The sequence below is a fragment of the Rosa chinensis genome, chromosome 7 (assembly GCF_002994745.2).
Source record: "Rosa chinensis cultivar Old Blush chromosome 7, RchiOBHm-V2, whole genome shotgun sequence".
Taxonomy (NCBI): domain Eukaryota; kingdom Viridiplantae; phylum Streptophyta; class Magnoliopsida; order Rosales; family Rosaceae; genus Rosa; species Rosa chinensis.
Window position 1 is genome coordinate 12,355,449 of NC_037094.1, and position 27,394 is coordinate 12,382,842.

Below are 27,394 nucleotides of genomic sequence, written 5' to 3' on the forward strand. Positions count from 1 at the left end.
CTTCTTTTTTTTTATTAAGGTTTCAAAGTTTTATGATCCAACGGCCACTGCAACAGTTTGTGTGGTTTGGATGAGCCACCTGCCCCAATTAATAAGGAAAATTGTAAATGTGAGTTTGAGATATGATCTAATCTCATTACTTTGTTGGTCAACAAAATTTTTCAATAACATTAGAGCCCGAAAGGAAAAAAAAAATAAAAAAAAATTGGGGCTTGTATTGAATTACAACAAGTACATATAAACTATTACAGCCTTGTAGCTTATGGGGGTGCACCAAAATCTATCTCATCCACTGTGTTCCAAGGGAAATGGAGCCTCGTGGATTGTTTATAAGGTTTCGCCTTTTTGGTGGGTTGGAAGCGCAAACTGTAACTCACGTTTCTCTTCCTGTTTCATGAAGTCCAGGCTACCAGGATTTTCTTCTTCTAATAGAAGCTTCACGGGTGTTTGGGGAGGATACTTGTTCAGTATAAAATCAATTTCTTCACCGCTGATTTCCTTGTGTTGGAGAAGAACCTGAAATGAAAGTCAGGAAAGCCTGTTAATACCGGTGTTTCAGTGACAACCGACCAAGTGTTCAAAAATATCAGAAATGCAGCTGGAAAGTTTGCATGCTTACTTTCACGGTTTTAAGCAAGGCAGCATGATGCCGCTTAAGCAAAGAAAGCGTTTTTTCATACATGCTCTCTACCAGCTCTTCAGTCCTTTGTGCAACCTGATCATCTAAATTGAAGTTCACTGGTGGTTCAATCAGGCCATAGTCATCGTACAATGAACCCTCAAAGTCCAGTCGAGGGCCGACAAACTTGGGTTTCTTCCTCCAAGGTGGTGGCTCTCCATGTATGACCATTGGATTCTCCAAATTCCAACTAAAGGAGACAATTAGACCATTACAACATCACACAAGCAAAAAGCTAAAGAAAAAAAATGTAGGTGGATAAGGGACTAACACAGTTAAGATTTTACGAGCAAGCCAAGATGCATCAGCAAGGTAGTCAACTGATGCCCTTGATGTGTCCCGTCCATATATGACCTCTTCAGCAGCCCTCCCTCCAAGTAAAACCTGCATAAAATTAAAATTAAAATTAAAATTAAAATAACAAATAAAAAAAAAATTCAAAACAAAGAAAGGATGCAGTAAAAAGAGATTAAAAGATACAAAATTAGCTAACCTGAAGGCGATGCAACAATTGTGGCCGACGCTCAAACATGTATGATTCATCATCAAGACGATCAAATACAACTTGCGACAGTGTCTGGACAAATTACTTGACAAATTTAGACCATAAGTGGAGCAGATATAACAGTCAAATACTTCTATCAACATTATATCAAAGAAGCCACTACATACAACTAATATCAAAGTTAATCTAAAAAGAGAACTTGCAAGTTTGAAGCAATTTTAATTGGTCGTGTTTGAAATCATAAAGTTCCCCAATATGCCAATGCGCATCAACACAGCAACAAATCAACAATGAACCACATAACAATGGCTATTCCATCAGAAAGTGGTGAAACAAAGTAACAAAAACTTGGAAATCAGTCTCTAAACAAAAAGAAGAAGATGAAGAAGCAGAAAGAGCACCTGGCCACGAGGAATGATTGAAATGCGATCACAGGACTCAACTTCTGCATTCTCATATTGCCTAAGCAGGTGAGAAGTCAATGCAACTCCAACTTCAGTAGTAGCTCGACGGCATTGTCCCTGATGACCCAAATCGATTCCAACCCGTTTCGGTCCTACTGTAAGTCTATCAACTGCATCATCCAAGTCTGACCGATATATTGAATCATGCCCCTTCCTTACTGCAACAAGTGCAGCCTCTTGGACCAGCTGTGCCAACTTTGCTCCCGTCCATCCTGATAAATAGCAAATTGGATTCAGGCATTCAAATAGCAAAGTCTACGGAACCCCAAAGATGGATGCATACCAGGTAAGTTCAATGCATAGCTGGACAAATCAACAGATTCTGACATTTTAACTTTGCTTGCATGGATTTTTAAAATCTCCAATCTTCCCTTTGGACCAGGAGGACGAATCTTTATCTGTAGAGTGGAACCAAAGAACAATGAGTTGCTAGATTTCATTCAACAGTTCTGACAAATATAAGAGCAGGACATGCCAATTCTGACATGCTTTACAGTCTACTCACTAGTTCATTACAAGTCAGTCGACTCTCCATTATAGATATGTAAGAAAAAGAATTAAATTATATTAACAGTGGCCCAGGTTGAGTTTTAATAGTTACTACTAAGAAAGAGAAACAAACCTTGCGATCAAAACGACCTGGACGTAGAAGTGCAGGGTCTAGCAAATCCCGGCGATTTGTAGCAGCTAAGAAGATAACACCTTTTCCAGTATCAAACCCATCAAGTTCTATTAAGAGCTGGTTTAGTGTAGTTTCCCTCTCTTGAGTGGCTGCATTATACAGTTGGTCGCCGGATTCCTTGAAAATCCCTTGACGCCTGACATACAGCGAAAAATACATATCATTACGTTTACAGGCATCCAGATTAAAGTTATGTTTCTCATAAAGCGAAATATGCACACCTGGTAGCCAATGCATCAATTTCATCAATGAAAATAACTGATGGTTTGTTCACCTGCACCAAGGACAATAACAACCGCAGCGAAGAAAATATACCATTAAAGTTTAAACAATGTTCGTGATAAAGGAGCATGACTCGTTTCTCAGTGACACATTAAGATAATAGGGGGTAAGCCTGTGTGGTTAACCCCATAGTGTCCCCACAAATCAGTTGCCACATTAAAGTTACACTAAAGGAATGTAATCACAATTAACAGTATTCAACTACAAATGGGAAGTAAGATCACCTTGGCTCTTTTGAATAGATCTCTAATACGAGCAGACCCAACACCAACTAAAACTTCAACAAACTCAGATCCTGCCATTTGGTAAAATGGAACACCAGCCTCCCCGGCTATGGCTTTAGCAACCAAGGTCTGAAAACAGGATAGAAAACTGAATAATTACTACAGTGTAATATTACATACATTAAACATATGGGCAGATACCACACCTTGCCACATCCAGGTGGGCCCTCTAAAAGAACTCCATGAGGAGGCTTTATTCCCATTTTATCAAACAGTTCTGGGTTCTTCAAGTACTTCACCAACTACACAGCAAAATATCATATATATATTAACAAGTTTTCATTTTGCATCATGGGTTTATAGCTACTAACTTAAGACTGAGGACAAATGGCAATGTACAAGCAATTCATTCTCAAAGATTAGTGATTAAGAATACCTCCTGGAGTTCCTCTACTGCTTCATCAATCCCTGCCACGTCACCAAACTTGACTCCAGTTGATCCCTACAACATATCAATATAATATACAATTATAAGAACCTTGTGATGGACTTCTACAAAATAAGAAAGTTGCACAAATCAGTAGCTATTAGAAACTAACATCAACACGAGCTTCTGCTTTAGACCGTGAAAAATCAATCCCTTGCCACAGATCCTGCAAAATTAAGTGGTCTTGGTCTTCAAATGCACCGCATAAAATAAGGCAAGGGATTAATGCAGATGAAACAAGGCAAGAAATTGCAGAGATAATGCAGCATTACCCACTTCCTGAAGTTCTTAGGTCTTCTTGAGAGTGTGAAACGGACAAGAAGGACCATAGTCAAAAGGACAATTGTAATTGGCTTTAACATCTCAAGGCTGGCAGAGACACCACCAAAAGTGTAAAAATCATATAATTTAGAGAAAATTCCTCCATCACTGAAAAAATCAACAATATTTTCCCATACTCTCTCCAAAATACCAAAGACGAGACCAAGAAAAAGCCTGATAAACGGCTTGACTATAGGCCACACAACATATACAGTTGACACAAACACGAAACTGGTAACAGCAAATACTGCAGACGCCAGGAATCCTCCAACAACAACTGCAGCAGCAACCATTAATGCTGTTACCACTCCAAGCTCTACCATCATTCTGCTCGATATGGAAGACGCCACCGGATGAGGGTACTGTGGTAAGCTTCCAACGGAAGACTGCAGCAGCAGAATCAAACCATAAGGAAAGCTGAGCAATTTATATGAATGAAAAGAAAGCAGATTTGTTCGACTGTCTAAATCATTCATATGGTTCCAAGTCTACGCCATCAGTACATTGTGTTCTATAATACAAACCTCAAGTCCGGAACATATACAAGAATAGATATGGTCCCACAAATTGAAGTCTAAGAAAACAGAAATTCTAGAACCAGATGATTCGAATTCTCAATTCAGCCTAGACAATTAGAAATTCAATGCAGCCATGATCACCATTCCGAGCACTAATACCAGAACCTTTAACTGAAATGGGACTACATATGAGACACTATAATTGCACACCACGAAAATAATTAACTAAGCTCAGAAGAGTTCAAAGAGTTGATCACCGTGGTATGTCTTTCTATCACATATCTTGGACCCGTATAATCCTCCAAAAGAGCAAGAGCTTCACCCTCATCCAGCCTCATTGCCCTAAAATATTATAAACCATATCACTAAACAACCACAAAAACGCATTACTCTCCAAGTAACAAAATGATCAGTCAACTATACCATTTGGTTCTATGCAAGCTCTTCTCTCCTGGGATCTCCTTCAAATCAACAATGAAATCCCTGGACCCATAAGAAGCACCCTTAACTTCCTTAGAAGTCAACAAGTCAACCTTATCATTCTTCATAGCTTTCTGAAAATCCTCAAAGCTCATCTCGGGCAATTCCTCCAAACTCTTCTCAAATTCATCTTCCTCCGGCAACTCGGTTCCGAAAATTTGCTCAGGCACATAGAGCTTCCCCTTGTACTCCCTCAAAATATCATTCAAAAACACAGCCTCCTCATTCTTCTTCACTCCACTACCACTTTGAGCCTCACCGCTCTGTTTCTTCAGCTCTGCCTTGTTGAAATTCAACCTCTTTGCCAAGAGTTCAGCAAAACCCACATTGGATTTCTTGCTCAAAATCTCTTTTTCCTTCAAAGTATAAAACTTTTCACCAATCAAGTACCTGGGTTCAATCTGGCTTGGGTTCTCCTTCAAGACCCTGGTCACAAAATCATCCTCAGGGGCTTTGCTAGCGTCACCGGACCGTGAGCAGAGGACGGTGAGTGACCGGCGAGGGAAAGCTGGCTGCTTTTGAATTCTTCTTATCAAATTGAGGTGCTTTGAGTGAGCTAGAGATTTGAAGTGGCTGTGGGGTTTGGGAATGTAAAGCCTCGGTGAGTTTAGAATGTCAATGGATGCCATTGCTGGGAAGATAGAGAAAACATGAGCAATTGGGGTGTGGTCTTGGTGGGTTTTAGATAGAAATGTGGGAATCTGTGCTCATGTTTTGTTAGGGTTTAATCACATTCAAGGGTTTATGATGATAAGTCATTTTGCTCCTGCATTTGTGTTGCGGGAATTTGAGCTGAAACTCGAAAGTTTGCGACTTTGAGAGCTCCGGTTGTGTTTCAGTGTTATCCGAAGCGGGTTTGGTTTATCACTATAAGGATCTGACAAATGAGCCAGTGTTACAATCTGAGTAGAGCCCAAAGGCCCAAAAAGAAGAGAAGGGAAGTAGCCTTGGTAGGACAATAGCTGTATTGCCCAGTTTGGCGACGACCCTTTCGACGGTACATACATAAAATCTTATTTTATTATTGGTAAGATTAAGACAATTTGAATAGAAACCAAGTTTTGCATGGTTTAACACGTTGAGAGGTGTCATGAGGGTCACCCGTTGAGTACAGCAGCATGCCACAACATGCTAAACCTTGTTTAAACCATTTATTCTTGAAACAATAAGCTCACTATTAGTAGAGCATGATTTTTAGAACGTCTTCCAATTAACGGAACACAAAAACCTTGAAACTTTTTTTTAATTAATTTTTTATGTATGCATATTGAAATTCGATCTACTTTGTCTTTCACACCTCACAGAGTAGGCATCTTGAAATTCGATCTACTGCATCAACAAAACAATTTAGAATTCATTCCTACAACCTCCCAACAAATAACGCTCAAATATGATAAATTGAAATACACCCAAATCAATCTGATTCAACGAACAACATAACACAAGAAACGAAAAAAAAAAACACATCTCACCAAACTTAAATCGCCACCTTCAAACAAGTCATTGAGACAATAACTGATTCTTAAATTTTTCACGACTAGATGGCGAGGGGAAGGAGGAAAGGATCCAGGAGGAAATTGGGCGAAGAGAGAGAGAGGGAGAAGCGAGGAGTCGAGAGACGCACTGTTTTGACGTTAAAGTACTATTTGGCATATGTTAGTGTGGTTTATGTCTTTATCTGTTGTCAGTTTAATAGCCATTAGATTGAACCACACTGATGTGGCGAACTCACAATGTTATCCGAGCAGATCTTAGCAAAGACTTTTCCAGCAGAGAAGCCGAATCCATTTTTTGTACCTCCAAAATAAATAAATAATGTTATTAGGTCATGTAAAAATAAGGGGAAATGCTCATTTACCCACTTTTAGCTTAAAATTTGTCCACTTGCTCCACTAACAGTTTTTTAACCTCATTTACCCAAAACACTCTAAGAGATTATTGCCCCTTTACCCAATTAATTCTTTTTTTATTCTTTTTATTTATTTTAGGGACTTTTTTGCCCTCTCCTTCTTTCTCACTTAGAGAGAGAAGTCATCCTCCACCTTGTTGTTCTCCGGTGACCAGTGGCCGGCCACGGACTCCGGCGACCGGTGGAGGGCAATAGAGGTTTTCAGAAAAATCCGGTGGGCGGCGGCCGGTGACCGGAATCCGGCCAAAGATGACCGGAATCTGGAGAGAACCCATAGGAGACTTCGCCGGAGCCCGTCACCGGCCGCCGCCCACCGGCCGGTGACGGGCTCCGGCGAAGTCTCCTATAGTTTCTCTCTCTTCAATTTTCTCTCTCTTTCTCTAAGTAGCAAAGGGGTGAGGGGTAAAATGGTATTAAAAAAAATTAAAAAAAAAATCTTAATGGGGTATTAGGGAAGACTCCCTTAGAATGTATTGGGTAAAAGGGAATTAAAAAAACTTAATGGGGTTAGTGAGAAAAAAATTCCTAAAAATGGGGTAAATGGACAAAAACCCAAAAATAAAACATCAATATATTAGGTGCACCGGAAAATTTCTGTTGGAATTGCATTATTCCAATCCAAATATACAAGTTGTTTTCATACTCATTTTTCTCTCAGGATCCTCAAACATTCAATACAATTGCGCTATGTTTGTTACATGGGACTGGACTGGATTGGAGTAACTTATGTAAGAAAATAAGACTCATCCCACGTTTGGCACACATGAGGACTCAATTAAATGAGATTAGAGAGTCCCCGCATCAGCTCCCGACCTTCTTACATAGAACCCCCAAAACTCATCGGACTGTGGAAGCACGGGATTCAACAACGCATTAGTCTCTCCTTCCCTTTCGCGCGCTTCAACCTCGTCTCTCCTTCTCTTTCGTGCTTCAGCCTCGTCTCTCCACTCTCGATCGCGCATCATCCTCCTTGAACTTCTATGTTCAATTTCTTTTCTATGTCATGCTCCTTTTGCTTTGATTCTGATTCCTTCTTCCCTTCAACCCCGTCTAGCTTCTTCTTCTCATGTATCTACTATGATTTGTTAAATTAAAGACTATGGATTGATTTTCTATTAACAATTGTTTATGGGTTGTAACAATTGGTGTCTGGGTAGCTTGATTTGCTAAGAATTGATCAATTTCAAGATTGGGTTTTTTTTTTCTTTTAACAATGTCTGTGTTTTTATCTTCTTCTTTGGTTGGTTGTTTTCATTGATTTTGAATGTTGATCAATTCTGGGTTTTTTCTTTCTTTTAACAACGTCTGTGTTTTTATCTTCTTATTTGGTTGTTTGTTTTCATTGATTTTGGATGTTGATCAATTCTGGGTCAAGTAACTCTAACTAGTCATGTAACTGGTCACGTAACTGACCATGTCACTGACCAAGTAACTGACCATGTCACTGACCATGTCACTGACTAAGTAACTGACCATGTCACTGGTCAAGTAACTGACCATGTCACTGACCAAGTAACTGACCATGTCACTGACCAAGTATCTGTAACTAGTCAAGTAACTGACCATGTCACTGGTCAAGTAACTGACCATGTCACTGACCAAGTATCTGTAACTGGTCAAGTAACTGACCATGTCACTGACCAAGTAACTGTAACTGGTCAAGTAACTGACCATGTCACTGGTCAAGTAACTGACCATGTCACTGACCAAGTATCTGTAACTGGTCAAGTAACTGACCATGTCACTGACCAAGTAACTGTAACTGGTCAAGTAACTGACCATGTCACTGACCAAGTAACTGTAACTGGTCACGTAAAGGATAAAATTTCTGGATTTGTCTTCAGCTTTCTCATTCCAATTTTATTTTCTTCTCACAAACTCATAAAATTGTTCATGTCTCTAAAATTACCAACTTTTAGTCCAATACACAAACAAACATGGGATAGGACTATTTTGACTATTCTGCTCTTTAGTCCTAAGCAGTACCAAACATGGGTCAGGTATTAACATAGCATATCCCAGGTTAGAAGAGTCCTAGACTATTATAGGAAATAAGGTGGGGGATAATAGTCCCACGTAACAAACACCACCTTGGTATTCAATTATGGAGCACAGTAACACAATGAAAAGTTTCAAAGTTCACATTTTGAAACAAGAGGGTTTAGCAATAATGTTGTTCTTCTTCTTTTGCTGTTAGGAGGTAGGTAATAATTTTCAAATAGGTGCAGTTGGTCCTTGATTTGAGTATTAACTGCATTATCACTCAAGTAGAGGAGAGACATTTATATTTTAGGCCAGTACGATGGCGACTGGTCTGTCTCCTTGAGCAAATACTACCAAGAAAGCCAGCTCTACTCCCTGTTCCCTTTCCTTTACTCTCTTCTGGGTACTATCAAACCTCATTCAATTCACTTACCAAGAAGCTTGACTAACAAATAAAGCAAGAGACAAGGAAGAGTCACACTGGTACTATAAACTAGTTCTCTCCACTCTTGTATGGCTCATACATACCTGCAGTGCATGAGTTCTTAAGGCTATTAGCAATGGAGGATGATGGTGTGGAATGTTTGTCAACCTGTGATGGGATCTATAAGGAACACATTTATCTCCGCCGCCTCTGCCGCCGCCGTCGTCACCACCGTCTTTCATTGGCCTCCGCCAATAAGTCTCGGGCAACAAACCTCCATGAACTTCTGCAATACCCTGTCTGCACAAACTCTATGTACCCACCAATCAATCAGGTCTGTTCATGTTCATTATGTTGTTTTGGGTAGGATCACATTGAACATTTTTTTGGGTAGGATCATTATTGCTTTTTGGTGATCTGGAGTCTGTTTTGGTTCAAATGTAAATATTTGATGTATAATTCCTTACTGAAAGTTCTGACTCTTTCTTGGAGATGAAGTAGAGAAAATGCAGCTAGGAATCATAATCATTTCCTTGTTCATAAAGAAAGAGTCTTTATGGATGTGGTTTTCGATTTGAAGAGCTTTGTGGGTAAAATGTGAATTGATGTTGTGAGTTTTGGGTTTTCCCTAAACCCTAGTTGTTATGGAATGGATCAACAATGTTTGTCAACTCATCTAAGTTAACTACTTTCGAGATGATGCGCATGCCACTACTAGAGTTATTTTGATTCACTTCTACTTAAATTAATTGGAACTTGGAAGTAGTTGATTGAGGTCTAGGTTGTGTTAATTTCTGCAGTGCCTAAATGGGCACACTCTGTGCACCATTTGCAAATCGAAAGTAAAGAACTGCTGCCCAACTTGTAGAGAACAACTTGGAGACATCAGATGCCTGGCATTAGAGAAAGTCGAGGAGTCACTGAAACTTCCTTGCAAGTATCGCTCTTTGGGATGCATGGAGATCTTTCTTTACTACAAGAAAGTTAAGCATGAGGCTAAATGTGACTTCAGACCATACAATTGCCCCTATCCTGGATCTGAGTGCTCAGCAGTTGGGGATATTGCTTTTCTGGTTGACCATCTGATAGTTGATCACAAGGTTGATATGCACAATGCATGCAGCTTTGATCATCTTTATGTTAAGTCCACTCCCTGGGAGACAGAAAATGAGGCCAAGATGCTTATGGTAAGTGGAGTTTCACTTTTTAATTTGATTTCCTGTTATGTTTTTTGGTCACTTTGAAGGGATCAAACCGGTGGCCTGTCCTAATCCAAACTCATTATCTACACTCCCTGAATACTTGGGTTAACCCCAGCTTTCTGATATTGGTTTGTTGATTCTGCTGTAAGAATTCTTAAGACTAGTGAAGACCTCTCTAACTATATAGGCTTGCTATACTTTTTATCATATTCTTTGCCTATTTTTGTTACTGAAATCTAGTTACTTTGAATCTGATTTATTGTTGTTAGCCAACTAGTTAATGCTCTGAATGAATGAGTACTGTAGAGTAAAAGTGATATTGAAGCGCTTTACCTAGATGCTGATCACCTTCACTATCTTCATATTTGCTAGGTATTTAACTGTTACAGCCATTACTTCTGCCTGCATTTTGAAGCCTTCCAGCTGGGCATTGCACCAGTTTACATTGCATTTCTCCGTTTCATGGGCAATGCGGTTGAAGCCCGAACCTTCAGCTACAGACTGGAGGTTGGAGCACATGGAAGGAAACTAATATGGGAAGGAACCCCTCGGAGCATACGTGAGAGCCATCAGAAGGTAAGGGATAGCCATGACGGTCTCATAATCCAGCGTAACATGGCACTCTTTTTTTCCACTGGAGAAAGGAAGGAGTTCAAGCTTCGGGTCACCGGACAGATATGGAAGGCCAAGAGCACCTAGATTAGAGCATCTGGACACTTTGCTGTCACATATGTTCATTGCTTCTTTTCGCATGTGTCAAATTTTGGTGTTGTTTGTGGAACGCATATGAATTCTGGATAGGTATGCTCACCACTGAGCTCAAGTTCATGGACGAGGGCAGTTTTGTGGGTGTTCGTATTCAAATTATGCAGAGAAGAGGTGTGGTAAATTTTGCAGATTATTTATTTTCAGTGAATAGGGAAATGCACTTCAAGACAAGGAGGCCGAATAGGACCTGCCAGGATGGCGGTCCATGACTGATTCTAGTGCATTTCCCTAGACACTGCTCCATCGTTATTAAGCAACTAATTCACTTTTACATTACATAATTCAATAAAACCATTAATTATACCATTTTATGGTAAGCCCCAATTATACTATATACTAAAGGAGTGTTTTCCTTATGAATAGTGTATTGGCGATTTTGCCCTTCTATGTTTACCGAAATTACACAATCCACCTGTTGATCTGCTGAACCGCCACCTACGTAATTCTCGACTTCTCGCGTCTTCGTTTATTTGCCGAGCAGAAACAGGTAGAGAGACAGAAAGGTTATTTGCTTCGCAGAGAGAGATAAAGAGAGGTGTTGGTTTTCAGTTGTTTGCTTGATCTGTGCAGAAAGGGTAGATAATTTTGTAGCTTTTCGAAATTGGAGGAGGAAGAACACAGTATTAAAACAAATTGATTGAGGTATGCGTTTTTGAACTGGGTATTTGGTGCATGATAGCCAATAGCCATCGTGTTTCTCATTCCTCTGTTTGGCCATCGTATTTCTCATTCCTCTGTCTGGTTTTGGAGGTACAGAGCTGGGTTGCTTTTGATCAGTGGTGTACATATCATTTGGGTTACCTCTAGATAAGCTGCATAGGTTAGTCAGTACTTCGGTTTCTGAGTTTAAGCTTGCCTTCAATGATTGTGGAGCTCTTTTGGGTGACATTTGATTTGTATGAAATGCTTATGGTTTAGAGGGGCTCGATTTTATAGTGTGATCTAAGTTTTGAGAATTTGTATTTGACTTGATTCTTGGTATTAACCATTTTACACTAAAGAATTTCACAAAGCGTGAATCATGAATAACAATGAGAGCAAAGAACCGGTGCCCCCCAATTCCATTAAAAACCAGTTGCGTGTGCAGTGATGGCTTTCATCACCATTAGTTTAGTGCTATTAGAATACTGATCATGCTTATCTTCAATTAACTATATTAATCTCAGCATAGCCAGGTAGATTAAGATTTATGTATGCTATATTTGGGTTTAATCATCTCTCATTTTTGGAAATCAAATGGAGCTAAAGCCCTGTTACACTCATGGACGGACCAGAATAGTGGCATCAGGAAGTAAAGCAGGTTTGAGTTTTAACCCTTTTTTATTTTACTAATCTGGTCTATGGTAGTATGTAGTAGTACCTTTATTGAACTGAAGCATCACTAATGCAACAGCATCAACTTCATAGGATTGTGGTGCCCTTTTGTAACAATATCTTTCTATTTGAAGAACAATACTTGCAGAACTGGACAATAACTTTATAGGATTGTGGTGCTCTTTTGTAACAATATCTTTCTATTTGAAGCTATGATGAAATTCGCAGTCTAAAAGAAAGAAGATCAGCTTTGTTTTTTATTCTTTGCCACTTGATTTCAGTTATGTTGAGCTATTGGATTTTGTGTTTTATCGTTGTTGTGATTGTCACAAGTTTGGTTAGAAGCTGAGATTTTTTCGTACGGTCCGAGTCTTGGTCTCTTTGTATCCGGTAAGAATTTGGTATGATTTTCTGTTTTCGATTTATGTTTTTGTGATTATACATAACAATAAGAATAAACAAAATATTGGTGTTAGAATAACCTATGATAGTGTGAATTTTAAATCCAGAAATGATTTAGGCTAATATTGGCCTCAGAGAGAGTGTACAATCAATAATATTTTTGTCCATGAGTTGTAGATCGATTTATTTGTACCACACGTTCCAGTCTTGCTATGTCTAAATCTCTTGCTTATATGTGGTGCCGCAGGCATATACCAATTTCCTTAAAGAAAAAGAAGAAATAGACATTGCAGCCTGGTTTTGGTTTCAGTGGGGATCCCATCATTACAACTCATGCAAGCAATTATTGCTGTTGAAATCAACTTCAGACCATTTAGAATATTACATACTAGCAAGGTATGATCTCGGTCAATTAGTTTCGATGCTCAATTTAACATTCATTGTTGCTTCTGTGTGAATTAGATCATCATTGAAATTGGTTTTTGGTTCAAACTTTTTGTTTTGTTTTGGCTCTGTTACTTTGTTGCTACTTGCTAGATGACTGATCTCATTCACACATTAGAATTCATCTTAAACTTTTCAGTGATCTGTGCTTTCATCAATTTTACAGTAATAAAAGTTGCAGTTTGTCTCCTTCCTCATCAAAAGTGAAGTTGAAGGCATATGCTGATCGAGCTTCACGAGGTAGAAGGAGTCGAACATACATTCCATAATTAAAAGAAACTTCTTCAAATGCAAGGAATGTTAGAAAAAAAGATGAAGCAATGAGAAGCAGTTCAAGCAACTAATGCGAGGCTGGTAACTAAGTTCACTTTTCTTGCAAATTCTTATTTGTTTCCTCCAAATTTTTCATGTTATACTGGAAGTATGCTTTTTCCCTTGAAATTAAAAGAAGGCAAGAAGAAGAAATAAAAAATAAAATAAAAAACTGGTGAAAAACAGAAGGAACGATTCAAAGTCCCTTGATTGCCTAAAAGAAATTGGTGAATGATATTGGGGTTGGAATTTCTTTTCCTTTTTATGATTTGGGTTGTGAATTGAGAGCACATTCTCTGGTTTTGTAAATAATTGTCTCCCAATTTAGGAAGAGAAAGCATTAGCGAGTAAAAAGGTGGGATGGTTCAAAGCCACTTGATTTAGATGGCTGGATATATAAGGTGGTTTGTTTAGCCAAAGTGAAATCCTAATTGAAGGCAAATAGATAAAATAAGCAAGCAAAAATTCTGAAAAGTTGTTTCTTACATTTTTTTTTTATTGGCTTGAATTCTTTCATTCCCTATTCTCCCCTCCCCTGTTTGAATTTGATTTGAACAAAAGGAGAGTGTATCTCTCAATGCTTGCCTCTGATAGTTCAAAGCATATCCTGCATATAACTGTCAATAACCTGCATAATTTCCATACCAGCTTAATTTCTGTACCATTTGTTACTAATCCATTACTTTTATTTACTATTATGTATCTAACCTCATAGATTTCAACAACTTTGCATATCTTTTGGTTGTCTCCATGATGTACTGATCAAAATAGAAAAGAGAAAGGAACTGTATATTTCATCTCAGACAACTAGCATAAATCAGTTTCTGACATTTGATATACTATCCTACATTACTGAATCTAATATTCATCTATACTACTTTGATATAATATCTCATTCATGTTATTGATCAGAATGGCAGAGCAAATGATGCTAATTGCTTTCTGCAGGCAACAGTGATGATAATTGGCTTATTCTAATTTCTTGGACAACTATGTATGGATCCCCACCGAATATAGCACTCTTTTAGGTGGAGATAGGATTCCTCTGATCACTATCAGAGGCAAGAGATCTGCAAGGATGAATATACCTCCTCTGTGCTCCATAGCTCTGCTTCTTCTGTTGGTAGATATTCATGTATTCTTTTTAATTATAAGTCATCCTCATTTGCAGAGAGAACAGTTGTAGTTTTATTTTTCTATTATTAAAACACCACTTTTTGTAATATGTAAAATCAAAACAGTTTCAATTAACAGTTTTTACCTTGCAATTGTGACTCTATTAAGAAAAAATTAGAGAAAAGAAAAAACAAACCCGCAGCATCGCGCGGGAATGTTTTCTAGTTTCTTATCATTTGATAGTAGTCAAATTCCTGGAAACCCTTATCCACCCCACACTTCAATCATAGCATTTGGTTCCATGAGGTTTTCAGAATGGCCCGAGTCCTGGTCACCTATATCGAAATGTCATGCACAACAATCTGTGTATTGATATTGATGTTGAGGGCATGTACTATGCCTTTCATGAGTTAACCATTACTATCCACATAATACAACCAGAAGAGTGGAAGCTCTGAATAATCGAAGGGCTGAAAGATGACCACCGTTATAAAGGGTCACCTTTCTCCTTCTTTTGGGATGTCTCAACATACTGCTCTGCAAGTTTCTTCACCTTCTCCCCTTCTTTGATGAGGAAACTTGCGCTCTTGGCTTTAGAATGGTATTTCATGACTTTCTCAGTTGTTTTCGCCACAGCCCACTTATATTGTTCAGTTGTAATCACACCGCTCTTGCATAGTGGTCTGATATGCTCTTTGATGTAGGCTTCAACCTGTAGAGGATTGGAATGACAGGTTAGTCAAAATCACGTATTGGGAAGAAAACCAGCTTTTAACTCCCAAGTCACATAAAGTTCACACATAGTAAAATGTTTTCAGATGCATCTGAAGAATGACAAAAGAACAATGTAAGAGATATATGATTTAAGGGAAAGGGTGCTGGGAGAAACCTTCTTGGATATAGAATTGATGCTGTTGGACTGATCTTTTGAATCCGTATTGGATTTCTTCTTCCTTTCACCACTTCCATCTGGTTGGGAATGGTTTGTTGAATCTTCTCCACCAGAGGAAGTGCAACCAAGACTAGCAACTGATATATTTTTTGCATGGTTCTCATTACCAGATGGAGATGTTATTTCTTCGGTTGGCTTTGGTCCACAACTTTCATTCTCTTTTGGATAGTTGTCTTTAACCAAACCTGAATCTATTGATCCATATAGAATTTCTGATGCTTCTGGAAATTTCTTGATCACTGGTTCTGTATCTGGTCCATATAATTCTTCACATTCTGCAACAGAAAGCTCTTCACCTTCTTTACCAAATATGGATTCCAATGGAACACAAGACTTGTCAGTCTCACACTCCCTGGTTGAATTTTCCAGACCTGAATAAGTATCATTCTTGAGCATGCAGGAAGAATCTTTTTGTACTTCAACCACCTTCTCAGTACTTCCAAGATCTAAAGTTTGATTAGTTGTTTCAGGCTGAAAAGTAGAGAAAACAACTTTAATTTTTGATGCCCCTTCCTCTGGCTGTACATTCGAGACTTTTGTAGCAGTGGCACCAATATAGTCTTCATCTTCCAGATTATACTCAAAATCACCATAGATGTCCAGATCTGGATTTTCATCCATTTCAAATACATTATCAGGCCCTTCCTCTCTGAAATCTAATGAGGGATCATCTTCTTCAGCAGGAACTTCCATATTGGAACGTGGACTGTTTGGAGGAGAATCGGACAGAAGACCAGCATTTCTCAGTGCTTCTTCAGTTACAGGATCAGTTGAAGGTTCATGCACAGCTTCACCTGATCTATCAGCATGGACTGAAGATGGGGAGGAACTAAGAACTGGGGTTCCACTAGCTTTGTTACCTCTTGAAAGATGCAACATCTCCTGGGAACATAGATTCAGATAAACTAGCTTGCTGTTTGACCTATCCGCAATCTCCTTTTCTATATTAATTGCATCTGCAACAGCTAACTCCGTGTTCGCAGTTCTACGAATCACAGGCAGATTAGCTTTCCTCAGCAAGTGCTCTGTCAGACGGTATAGCTGCGTCTGCACAATTGAAATTCAGAAAGAATCCAAACCATGAAAAACATGATGGTGTTGAAAAAGAAACTATTACAAGTTTTACCAAAGTATCATAAGAAAGTGATTTTCACATTTGCTGAGGAGAAACTGTCCCGATCCAGGAACTTAACCCTTTACAGGTGTTTTTGACAGGTGTGTTGGATTTGAGTTAATATAAGGTGTATCTGGGTAATGATGAAAATGGCATAAGTTTCAGAAACTCAATTTCCTGGAGTTCATTAATCTTAGGTTTACAGTTAACGGATCTATTCTAAGCAATAAATTCAAACCTATTTATAAATAAATAAACCATATAACAGACTATAATTGTGGCAATCAATTCCAGTTCTAGGGCTCAAATTCATGAAACCATACAGCCCAAGTTAAGTTTGAAATATTGTTTTATAATTTTTATATGTTGAGGAGTTGGTCTACTTGGACGTAGCAGCCTTTAGAGTAAAGATTTAAGTGATGACTACATTGTCATAGGATTGACATGGAGGTTGAAGCAGTATGTACGTGCTCAGTGAATCACCCCTCATGTAGGATTATAAAATAGGGTGAAAGGTCCTTTATGGAAGTTTAAACTACTTATACCTTTCTAAATTTGCATTAAAGCCTGGGAAAACACCTTTTTTTAGTCATTCAGAGCACATTTCCATGTTTAAAATCTTTTAGTAAAGTGAAAGATAATTAATTAGACATACAGCACATATCCATCTCGGTTACTAGAAAGGGAACTTCATACCTGCCTCACTGACATTGGAACTTTATTGTGACGACTGGGCGACAAAACTGGTTTCATGTCTATTGGTAACTGAGCCTGCTCACAGCAACCACAAAATAGGATTATATCACCAGGAGAACCAAACAGCAAAAATGAAAGGTTTTAATAGTAGTGTTACTACATACTAGCAAAGGGTAATTTCCTTTGAGCACAGAGTTGCCTTCCTTTTTTTCATTTGTTGTGTTCCTGCCTGTACCACTCATTTTCCGGGCAAGAACCTCCAGAGCCCATTTCCTTTTATCAACTTTTATATCACCAGTTTTATCAACTACATCCTTCTTGGTTTTCAATTTAGAACCACCAGATGAAGAAACCAAGGACCCTTCTGAGTGTCTATCTTGATGTCCTTTGTTAGAAGCAGCACTATTGTCTGAGCTTGGAGGATTGTTTTTATTCCCATTAGTTTCTAATAAAGGAACCCCAACTTTTGATGAAACCTTAGTCGTTTCTGTGGAAGTCGAAGTGACATTATCAAGAGAAGGCTTTGAACACAGTTCCATTGCGGTGGGTTGTTTATCATTCTGCTCAGAATTACCAGCAGCTTTAAGAGCTAGAAGAGGCTTAATATTATCTTTCCTTGGAAATACAGATGTATCTGCTAAATACAACCTGGAAAGAATTGGACTTGTGGACTGCATATCAGACTCATGCTTTGTATCTGAACCCTGTGAACTCCCATTGAGAAGGCCAAGAACTGACTTTAAAGTCTCAATCTTTTCAGGCTCTCCAATGCAACGATGCTTCCAAAATTCAATTTGACAGTCCCGGTCCCATGCACGTTTTCGTCTTCCATTGGATGTTCCATAGATTTTCTTTGTTAAATTCTCGCGTACTTTTCCCTTCTCCAACATTGTCTTCCTTGCCTTCAGTGCTAACTGTGATAGCTTCTTTACAGGTTCAGTTTTAGATCCTGCTAGAGCTGCCCTAAAGGCATCAAGAAGCTTTGGATCAAACTGATTTTCACCAATATCTTTTGCAGATTTGTTGCGGACAGCTTCTCTTATTTCCTTTCTTAGTCTCTGAACAACCATAGATGATTCCTTGTCCTCAGCATCTCTCCTCATTATCTTTTTAACTCTCAAACTAGCCATTGAATCTTGTTCTTCTGATGATTTTACAGATTTAGGGCCTGCAAGCCCCTTGGAAGACTTACGGTTTGTGGTTCGAACAATGCTCAATATTTCAGAAGTAGGGTTCAGTACAGGATGACATCTTAACTCGCTATCTTTGGGAACTACAGTCAGGCTGGAGCCATTTCCAGAGTCTGAAAGACACGCTTTGGCTTGGTCCTTGGAAGCAATCTGTTGAATCTTCTCCCCATCTCTGATTTTCTTTACAGCAACTTTGTTCTTAAGCTTAGGGTTTGTATCTCTATCATCAGCACTAACGCCATCACTATCATTTAAAAAAAAAAAAAGGTGAACTAAAAGTCAGAACTTTGATTCTACATGGCATGAATAAACCCATAAAAAGTTTCAGTTAAATTACGATCTTTCAGGCAATTGACAACGAACATATAAAACACAACTTCGAGATTTGCATACCTTGTTCAACCATTTGAATTCACTTATGCAGACATTTTCTCTAATGTTTCAAAAACATCTTTGATATTTTACTAATGAAGTTAAGCTGAATATAAGGACACTGCAGAAAATCCCATAGGAATGCAGAAATTCAAAACTGAGTTTTGCGTGAATGCTTGTGATGTAGCATAATAGGTTTATGTATCCATCTTTAATATATATTGTTAATGGATTTAGAGGTTCGTGTACATTCTCTAGTCCTATCAGTCTATTCAAACTATAAATAAAAACATCCAGTGAGTTCTTAAGTCTATCTTTTGTTTTCCTATTTTTCCCTTGAAGTTCAAGGTCCTTCTAGAGAGAATTTCTCTACAACCCCTAGTTTTCTGAGGAACCTACATTAGCTTGTCTACAAAAAACAATTATTTGACACCCCTAAATCCCTGGTAAAATTTTATTAACACCCCACCATGAATGTATTGGTATTAGCAAGCTTAGTAACCACCATAACAGAACCAAACAAGATATAAAGAGGAGATATTCCCTATAAAACCCAAAATCTACTACAAACCCCCAAAATGAACCAAGGATTTCTATGGAGAAAAAGAAAACAATAATCCAACAAAACTTAGGAAAACTAGAGTGGCACTGTGGCAGTCACACAATTGATGCTGGGAGATTATGGCATGAGGATAGCAGTAACAAAACCTGAGGCAACATAGTTATGAGCATTAAGTGCAGAAAACCGTATAAGAATCAACGGATATATTTGGGTGACATGAGACCTGCAATCTGTGAGTTTTCTCTTTCCACCAGTCATGGCAGGAGCATCTGAACTAGCATCCGGTACAATCCTGTCAGCTGGAAACAGTTCAACAATGAGGTAATGTGCATGTGTGGCTGTGGAACTGATTCAGTGAAACATTTATTTCCCTCCCCCCACCCAAGAAGAAAATAAAAATAAAAAAAGGAACAATGAAGCCTTAAACAACTTCATACCTTTTGGCAAATATTCTTCTGAAGGATTATGCTGCTTCAGATCTTTAGTGTCGTGGTGTTCAGTTCCGGTACTATTCGTGTCAACTAGAGGCACATTAAAATCAAGATGAGTTGAACACGTACAGCATATGAAACTTCAAATTCAGGCAATCCCATTCATGAAATTATTCATCCTTTGTACAAGTCAAAATAAGTAAAATTACCTGACAAAAACGAACCCCCACATAACCCAAGATTTAGACCCATATTGGACTGGCCGTCAGATAGTTTTTTACTAATATGTGATTCATTAAGCTTCCCAGAAGAACTTTTGAGGCCATCAAAGCTACTAAGGTCATTCATTGATTCACCAGTACTCGACTTAAGCTGCTTATGTGCTAAAGCATTTGAAGGTAAACTGAAGGAGGTATCACAGGACAGGGACAGTTCTAATTCCTGTGCTTCCAATTTAATAGTTTTCACCCCTGAAGGTATTTCCGACTCGTGGCGTTCTTCAGAAGCTGATACCAGTGATTCAGTTTCAAAGCCCTTGCCAACTTCAACGTTTGGCAAAATGCTCTGACCTGAATCTCCAACCATTGAGACTACAACAGCTGTGTCACCAGTATCAACAGAAGATACAGACACCTTTCTTGAAAAAGTATCCTCAGTCAAAGATTCACTATTTTCAAGATCGTACTGGCTGTTAGACCTCTGTATTGAACCTACATCTGAGTTTTGTGGCATTTCACCGACTACACATCTGCCAAAAAAAAAAAAACACTCACACACAAATTAGAATTGATAATTACAGAAGTAAATAATCAACACAATCAAAGAAATTAAAAAAAGAGGAGACCTATAAAAGGAGAAAATATAATAATCCAAGCAATGTCTCTTCATCTTAAGGAGCATAAATAAGGATCATTAAAGCTGCACTACTCAGTCAGAGAATATTATGCACATATCTATATACTTGGCAGTAATTGTAAAAGATAGAGGGTTCTCTTTTTCACCAAGTGATACAAGATGGCTAATCATCATCTTATTTGATTATATATAAGTTGATAAACTGAAGCTAGGTATCTAGTTAACATTACAAAAGAAAGGACCCACAACCAATCTGTTACCATTGAACATATTGTTCTACCTTGATTTTAGAGGTAAGGTTCTGCACATACATGTCAAATGCTTATTGATTAGATGATATAAAATGGAGCTTTACGAAAAAACTTCACAAAATAAACTTAGCAAAGGAACAGTAGGACCAAAAAAAAGAGTAGCAAAGAAACTAAAAGTGCAATATGAATGAACAAAAAAAACATCTCTTATGTAACTAACCTGGGGCATAACCATGTATTCTCAGATGTGCTTTCAGGATCAAACCCCACACAGAAAGCATGGTACCTGAGACAAGTTTCATAAATCATATATCTATGTGAAAGTTTTTAACAAAACCACACTGATTGCTCATTTACCATAAGTCACATGAATCACAGGCAATTGATGTATCAAGATTGGAATCCTCCTCCATCTTTGCTGATCCACTTCGAACCTTGCAACCATCTCCATCCAAGCAGATAACTGACTGCACCATGATAAAGTACAAAACATACAATATCAGACGATAAAAGTTGAGAGGTAGGCTTGAAGACAAAATAAAAATGTGAAAAACACAAAACTCTTGAGTTAAGTTTTGTGCTATTACTTTAGAATCACACAAATCTTAAAGAATTTTCTTCTTCTTTTTTAGATTCTTTTTTCTTCTTTACAACATTGCTTTACTTGATAGAGCAAAGCAGTATCTCTGGAACACAGATTGATGCATGCACTTAGAAGTTGGAACGAAATAAGCACTAAGGGAACCAACAAAAGAAGTAAGACTCTTAGCCTCTTAGGTCATGACTCATTGGATGCACAAAAAATATACAGTCAGTCAGGTTAACAGTTTCAGAAAATAGCAAGATTAACAAGTGAAATCATCTTGATAACACTGGTAGGAGAGGACAGCGATCTAATAAAAACCTAAGGAAGAAAATATAACAAATGAAAGATCTTATAGATAATAAATGTACAGATAATTACGTTTTCATCAATATAGTATGATGGAAATGAGACAGTGTTATTCATCCCTTCAACACTCCAATCATCATCTCTGCAGAAATGAATATGGAAAATTAGTCTCTGGTAAACCTAGCAACTCTAAAACAGTACAAAACCTTGAATGCCATAATCATAAGGACACCAAAGAAAGAGTATGGGCAGCAACCAACTGCTAATGATTTCTGAGTCGTATACAAGTGCAATCAATTCACTCTCACCAATATACTTAAAACACATTATTCTTAATTGCAAAAGTACCTGGAAGATGGATCATCATCCACTTTGTTGCTCCCAACAGTATCATATACCTTCATAATAAAATCAATCTTACAAGCTTCAGAACTAGTTTGCATTGACATTAAATAAACTTTTTAAATAAAGGCTTCAAAAATAATTGCCATTCTCCAAGAAAAAGGTACATGTAGAAAATATTCTGTGTAGAAATCAAAAGAACTGTGCTTTGCAACTAGTGGCACATTAATATCACCAAATCAATGACAACACTAAGAATACTAACATCATAGTGAGAGAATATCATTTACTTGCACAACTCACCGGAACACATGTGATCACTTGAAATTCGTTCTGGCAAAGCGGGCAAAGATTTGTAATAGTGGCCCAATTGTCGATGCATGCAAAACAAAACCTGAAAAAAGCATGATGAACCCCCATGTCAGAAAAAAGGTTTCTCTGTCAAATAGGAGAATAGTATATGGAAAAGATGCCGCTTTTTTCTCATTTATATTGAATCACTAATATACCTTGTAGTTTTCACTATTGATATTCATGGATAATGAAAGTTAAACAACCAAAAAAAAAAATCAAATTAGAGGCTACAGTTCCACTATTCCTATGTGACTGCCGGGACATTAGTAATGAAAGTAGAAAAGCTCGTCAGGTAACTCTTGTAATCCCAAAATAAAATAAAACAGTACACATTTCAAAAAACACATAAAATGATTCTTAATCAAAACTAAACACTAAATATACTTCTAAAACGTCAACAAAATTTTCTTTCCCAGAACCGAAAGATTGACAATTTAATCTGGAAAGGCACTCTTAAGCGCATACCAGTGCTGGCAGCAATCCAGAACACCCCTATCGATAATGGTATCCATGCAAATCCCACACGTTTCATTTTCGCCCTCCAAAACAGGATTGTCCTGCACATTATGCAAATCCCAATGGCTCAAGCTCAAACACATAGCAAATCAAGTAACTGAAATCCATATACACAATTCAACATTATCCATAAGCTTTCAAATTAACATCATTTATCCACAGTTGTTCAAAATAATTAAAACACATTTCGCATTATAGAATCATTCCTTCAGCAAATTCAAGCTCAAAATTGAACTACTTGCTACAGCTCAATCAAACAAAACGAACTTGAAAAGCTTACAATGTGATAATTCTCGTTAACTCCAAAAGCATCTTCTTCTTGAATTCCACTTGCTACTAAATTCACTTCCATTGCGTCAAAAATTGAGCTCACTGCTTCCAATCAAAACCTTAAAGAGCAAAAATTGCGTTGAAAAATTTGATCTTGAGGATTATATGGAGATCAGCCGGGTGATGATGAAAATAACCAGAATCGTGAAGGGCAAAAAGGGAAACGGGGAAATAGAGAGACGGCGGAGGAGAGGAGATAATACCTGTGAAAGAGAGGGAGCACCATTTTTTCTGGGTTGAGCGAAGCGAATGATCAAACGCCAGCGGCAGCAAGCAAGTTCCCAACTCGGAAAGCTCTGGCTCTGGCTTCCGAACGCTGCGTTTTGATTTGTGATCATAGTATAATAAGCGTTTCCAACTTTCCATTGTTTGGTTTTCCACCTAATAAAATTAGGTTTTATTTTTTATTTTTTTAAATACGAGATAAAAACTTCTCAGAAAAATATTAAAAAAAGTAAGAGATACAAGATGAAAAATTGAAAATGGAAAAAACCATTCAAGTGTCGGGACTCTCCTGCATGCACTCGAGTTCAAAACCTAGCTTAGTAAAATTTAGAGCTAAATATATACTAGTTAGTATCCTGTGGTTTAGGATTCTTCTAATTTCATCAAAAACACCCTTGCACTTTCAATTTTGATATAGTATGTCAAATTCGTTAATATTATGTTATGGGTTCAAGTTATAGTTGGATTATTTGTTGAAAAACTATTTATTTTTAATAGTAGGACTCACTCCTAAATTGACTATGCAGACCACCTCGACACCACATCATAAAACATAGATCATATATGAGCCACATTAACAAGTTAAATAACTCAATTGTCGGAAAACTAATAAATTGGACCTACTAGATCAAAATTGAAAGTACATGGGTGTTTTTGATGAAATTAGAAGTTCAGTGACTGAATTGATTTTGAACCTAAACCACAGGATAGTAATTTGTATTTAGTCCTAAAATTTATGTTGCTATCAACAAACCCTATCGTGAAGGGAAATTAGTCTTCCGGTTTACCCTTCGAGGGGACCCCTTCTTGGGAAGCAAATTCCTAAACAAAAACATAATAATAAAAGGCCAAGTAGACTGTAGTCTTTATAGTTTTGGAATAAGAATTAACAAAAGGCGAAGTCGACTGTAGTCCTTATAATTTTAGCAAATTTACTACATTTTCGTGATTTCTTCTTTTCGTTCATGTTACGGTAAAACACTCTCGAGCTGAAAAACCAAAAGCCCTAGCCTCCTTTTTCTCTCTGGTTTTCTGTAGCATGTCATTCAGAAATAGCCTCCATGGCCTCTATGACCGCGCCACTTGCTTTAACTTTGTTGTTGCATGATAAGGAAGAACCAGTTGATTTCAAAAATCTCATAAAACAATGCAAACAGTTTGCGGCGTAGCAATTTATTTGGTTGGCCGTCTGAATATTTGTAAGGCTTTTAACTAGGGCTTTCACTCGGTCGGTTTGAATCGGTTATAGGTATTACCAACTTCAAAACCAAATCTTTCGGTTTCAAAACTAAGCTACCAATTACAAACCAAAATTTTCCGTTTTTAATTATATCTACCAAATTCGGTATTTCGGTTTTTGGTATTACCAACTTTAGAACAACTAATGTTTTATAATATAAATTAGAATGAACAAAACTAGGTTTTTGAATTTTATAGTCATAAACTTTGTATTCATCTACTAATTATAGCTTTCTTTTGTATATATGACATCAACTTTTAGCAATTTTCAATAAAACTATATTATTTAACCATCTTTGACTAGGTTACTTAAAAGGGGTTGTGACCAGTTACACATTTTTCGCCCAATATTTGCCCAACCACTCCACCTTCATCTGTTTGTGCCCACTTACCCAATTCGACAGTGTCAAGACTCACCTAGGCTCCGAAAAAAAATGTTATTACGGTAGTGTCACTACACTAAAACCGCACGACTCGTCAGTTACCCATCTCGATCAAACGTCAAACCGATTCAAATCTCTTCCTCCCTCCATACCCGATTCTCTCTCTCTCTCTGCCTCACTCCCTCTTTCTCTCTCTCTCTCTCTGTCACCTGGATTCTCACCGTTTTACGGCGACGACTCTTCAAGGTCTGGCAGTTGAGTTTCTAGTTTTTTCGGCTTGGGGGATATCGAAACGGGTAAAAACTCAATTTCGACTCCGTTTTCAGGTTTTTTCATGTTTTCTGAGGAAGCTATTACAAATTCTTCTGTTTAAAGTAGTTTGAAGTTTCATTTTGGTGACATGTATGTGAAATTTCTCGTACGACTTTGCATATATCTGAAATCGGTGAAATATAGGGTTTCTGGTTCATAATTGAGAAAATCTGATACGAACGTTGTTTATCGTTTCTAAATAATTATTTTAGATAAAATAAGGTTTGATCGAAAGCCTATTGTGGAGTAGACCAAAAGGTAGTTACATTAGTGCCCCCCAGTAGACTTCGTAATGGGGGCCAATGATCACTGCTTTATTCATTGGCGGAATGAAATCTGTTATTCCAAAGTAAATTTAGTGTCAAATTGCAGTAGTCGATTATTGAATCAAATTGTGTTGTTTATGTCAGTTTAGTGGGGGGCAGTAGACAGTTTATTGACCATCATAATGTGGGATTTTGGACATTAATTATTGTTTTGAGTGTGAATAACTTCTATAAACTGTGAAATATAGGATGCGGTGTAATGTTTGATGCAAATTGTGAGGTTTGTGGCAGTCTAGTGGGGGGCAGTAGACATATTATTGACCCTCATACTGTGGGTTTTTAGACATTAACTGTTATTTAGAGTGTGAATAACTTGTTTAGTCCGTGAAACATAGGAAGCGGTGTAAATATTGATGGTCTATTGGGGGGCAGTAGACACATTAGTGCCACCCAGTAATGTCTTTCTTAGGAGACAGTCATCATCTTTTGTTGATTATAAAATGATCATTTTAGTTTTCTTTGTGATATAGTGCAATACACTGTGAATCCTTGAAACTGGTCCTAGTTTTGATGGTTTAGTGGGGGGCAGTAGACACATTACTGCCCCTCAATAATGTCTTCATACGGAGTCAGAACCCTTCTATTAGCTATTTTGGAATGATCATTGTGGTTTTGTTTTTGGTGTAGAATGGGTAGACCAAAATTCACCTTGATGAGTGACTCAGAAGAAGATGACCGGAGTTCACAGAGTTCAGATAACTGTACTGAGAACACGTTTAACCAACCACTGCAGAAAAAATTTGTCGAAATCAGAAAGAGGAAGCGACAACAGGCAGCACAGATTTCTGATGAAGAACCTGCTGAAGAAGAAGTCAATGAAGATTCAGGACGATCGACTGAAGTTGAATCAGAATAAGAAGGTGAACAGATAACGAAGCGGTTTGTAATCAAAACAAGACAACAACAAAAAAAGAAACCACTTCAAGAGGAAGTGGATTCAGAAGACGAAAAACCAAAGAGGAAGAAAGCCAAGAAGCAAAAGAAAAGTGCAGTGAAAAAAGAGCAGATAAAAGAGACCCAGAAAGCAAAGATTGAGTGGAACCAATAGAAGTGCACGCTCAGTGCATTCTGGAGGATGGTCAAAGTACACAAAGACAGAATACCAGATAGAACAAAAGAGATTTTGATGGGTACCAACTTTGGTGAAATGATGGAACCGTTCTGGCAGGACAAGATAACCGAGATCCAGCTGCACAAACATGAAGCGGACCTGGAGATACTCATGAGGCACTTCGACTGGACCGACAACAAGTGGAAGTTTGGGGATGTTGTTATGGAAATAACGGAGGAGGATGTCACGGCTTTATTTCACCTCCCGGCTGAAGGAGAAGTGTTCAATGTGAACAAGAGGGTGGTAAGGGAAGAGATGGAAGACTCTCCAATATTTGGCAGCCCTTTAAAGACGCAGGCTGTCCTCAAAACAAAGGTGGAATCGACACTGGTAACTGAGTTGACAAAGCCGGCAGAAGAGAAAGATGCCAGGAAGATAGCCGTGCTAATGATCACATATCTATTCAGCACATTCTTCTTCACCCG

General features: G+C 38.0%; 3 protein-coding genes and 1 long non-coding RNA gene across 8 annotated transcripts; 2 read left to right on the top strand and 2 right to left on the bottom strand.

Moving 5' to 3' along the window:
- Positions 1 to 101: 101 nt before the first annotated feature.
- Positions 102 to 5,500, bottom strand: LOC112176791 (probable inactive ATP-dependent zinc metalloprotease FTSHI 1, chloroplastic). Of its 2 annotated transcripts, XM_024314872.2 has the most exons (15): positions 4,586 to 5,500; positions 4,420 to 4,504; positions 3,596 to 4,030; positions 3,436 to 3,489; positions 3,273 to 3,338; positions 3,043 to 3,138; positions 2,837 to 2,965; positions 2,552 to 2,604; positions 2,271 to 2,466; positions 1,932 to 2,046; positions 1,586 to 1,860; positions 1,173 to 1,256; positions 951 to 1,063; positions 620 to 869; positions 102 to 516 (listed from the first exon to the last, which is right to left on the bottom strand). In XM_024314872.2, the coding sequence occupies exons 1-15, from the start codon at positions 5,269 to 5,271 to the stop codon at positions 328 to 330; spliced, it is 2,826 nt and encodes a 941-aa protein (XP_024170640.1). In that variant the 5' UTR covers positions 5,272 to 5,500; the 3' UTR covers positions 102 to 327. The 2 variants fall into 2 exon arrangements, with proteins under 2 accessions (XP_024170640.1, XP_040366329.1); XM_040510395.1 differs by lacking the exon at positions 3,043 to 3,138.
- Positions 5,501 to 9,094: 3,594 nt separating this feature from the next.
- LOC112176793 (E3 ubiquitin-protein ligase SINAT3) lies at positions 9,095 to 10,859 on the top strand. Its single transcript, XM_024314874.2, has 3 exons — positions 9,095 to 9,292; positions 9,759 to 10,145; positions 10,533 to 10,859. The coding sequence occupies exons 1-3, from the start codon at positions 9,095 to 9,097 to the stop codon at positions 10,857 to 10,859; spliced, it is 912 nt and encodes a 303-aa protein (XP_024170642.1).
- A 165-nt stretch (positions 10,860 to 11,024) lies between these two features.
- On the top strand, positions 11,025 to 14,653 carry LOC112176794. Of its 3 annotated transcripts, XR_005802988.1 has the most exons (7): positions 11,025 to 11,039; positions 11,292 to 11,415; positions 11,499 to 11,570; positions 11,685 to 12,228; positions 12,892 to 13,040; positions 13,255 to 13,442; positions 14,349 to 14,653. It is a non-coding gene; the product is annotated as an uncharacterized LOC112176794 (long non-coding RNA). The 3 variants fall into 3 exon arrangements; XR_002927093.2 differs by lacking the exons at positions 11,025 to 11,039; positions 11,292 to 11,415 and adding an exon at positions 12,524 to 12,632 and having other exon boundaries at positions 11,422 to 11,570; XR_002927094.2 differs by lacking the exons at positions 11,025 to 11,039; positions 11,292 to 11,415 and having other exon boundaries at positions 11,422 to 11,570.
- A 126-nt stretch (positions 14,654 to 14,779) lies between these two features.
- On the bottom strand, positions 14,780 to 23,723 carry LOC112176790 (uncharacterized protein At4g10930). 2 transcript variants are annotated; one of them, XM_024314871.2, is made up of 15 exons: positions 23,577 to 23,723; positions 23,324 to 23,432; positions 22,993 to 23,084; positions 22,477 to 22,567; positions 22,180 to 22,229; positions 21,904 to 21,973; positions 21,297 to 21,406; positions 21,160 to 21,225; positions 20,043 to 20,581; positions 19,840 to 19,923; positions 19,626 to 19,701; positions 17,443 to 18,712; positions 17,279 to 17,353; positions 15,406 to 16,515; positions 14,780 to 15,228 (listed from the first exon to the last, which is right to left on the bottom strand). In XM_024314871.2, exons 2-15 carry the CDS (start codon positions 23,393 to 23,395, stop codon positions 15,004 to 15,006), a joined length of 3,930 nt encoding a protein of 1,309 aa, XP_024170639.1. In that variant the 5' UTR covers positions 23,396 to 23,432; positions 23,577 to 23,723; the 3' UTR covers positions 14,780 to 15,003. The 2 variants fall into 2 exon arrangements, with proteins under 2 accessions (XP_024170639.1, XP_040366328.1); XM_040510394.1 differs by lacking the exons at positions 21,904 to 21,973; positions 22,993 to 23,084; positions 23,324 to 23,432; positions 23,577 to 23,723 and having other exon boundaries at positions 22,477 to 22,549.
- Between the last annotated feature and the right edge of the window lie 3,671 nt (positions 23,724 to 27,394).

Excerpts from the sequence above, each read along its gene's own strand:
- LOC112176791 (XM_024314872.2), bottom strand. The coding sequence starts at position 5,271 with ATGGCATCCATTGACATTCTAAACTCACCGAGGCTTTACATTCCCAAA. Across the intron at positions 2,966-3,042 it reads GCCCACCTGGATGTGGCAAG|ACCTTGGTTGCTAAAGCCAT; the intron begins GTGTGGTATCTG and ends TCCTGTTTTCAG. Across the intron at positions 2,605-2,836 it reads ATCTATTCAAAAGAGCCAAG|GTGAACAAACCATCAGTTAT; the intron begins GTGATCTTACTT and ends TCCTTGGTGCAG.
- LOC112176793 (XM_024314874.2), top strand. The coding sequence starts at position 9,095 with ATGGAGGATGATGGTGTGGAATGTTTGTCAACCTGTGATGGGATCTAT. Across the intron at positions 9,293-9,758 it reads TGTACCCACCAATCAATCAG|TGCCTAAATGGGCACACTCT; the intron begins GTCTGTTCATGT and ends TAATTTCTGCAG. Across the intron at positions 10,146-10,532 it reads ATGAGGCCAAGATGCTTATG|GTATTTAACTGTTACAGCCA; the intron begins GTAAGTGGAGTT and ends CATATTTGCTAG.
- LOC112176790 (XM_024314871.2), bottom strand. The coding sequence starts at position 23,395 with ATGGAAGTGAATTTAGTAGCAAGTGGAATTCAAGAAGAAGATGCTTTT. Across the intron at positions 23,085-23,323 it reads TTAACGAGAATTATCACATT|GACAATCCTGTTTTGGAGGG; the intron begins GTAAGCTTTTCA and ends CATAATGTGCAG. Across the intron at positions 19,924-20,042 it reads TGGGGGTTCGTTTTTGTCAG|TTGACACGAATAGTACCGGA; the intron begins GTAATTTTACTT and ends ATGTGCCTCTAG.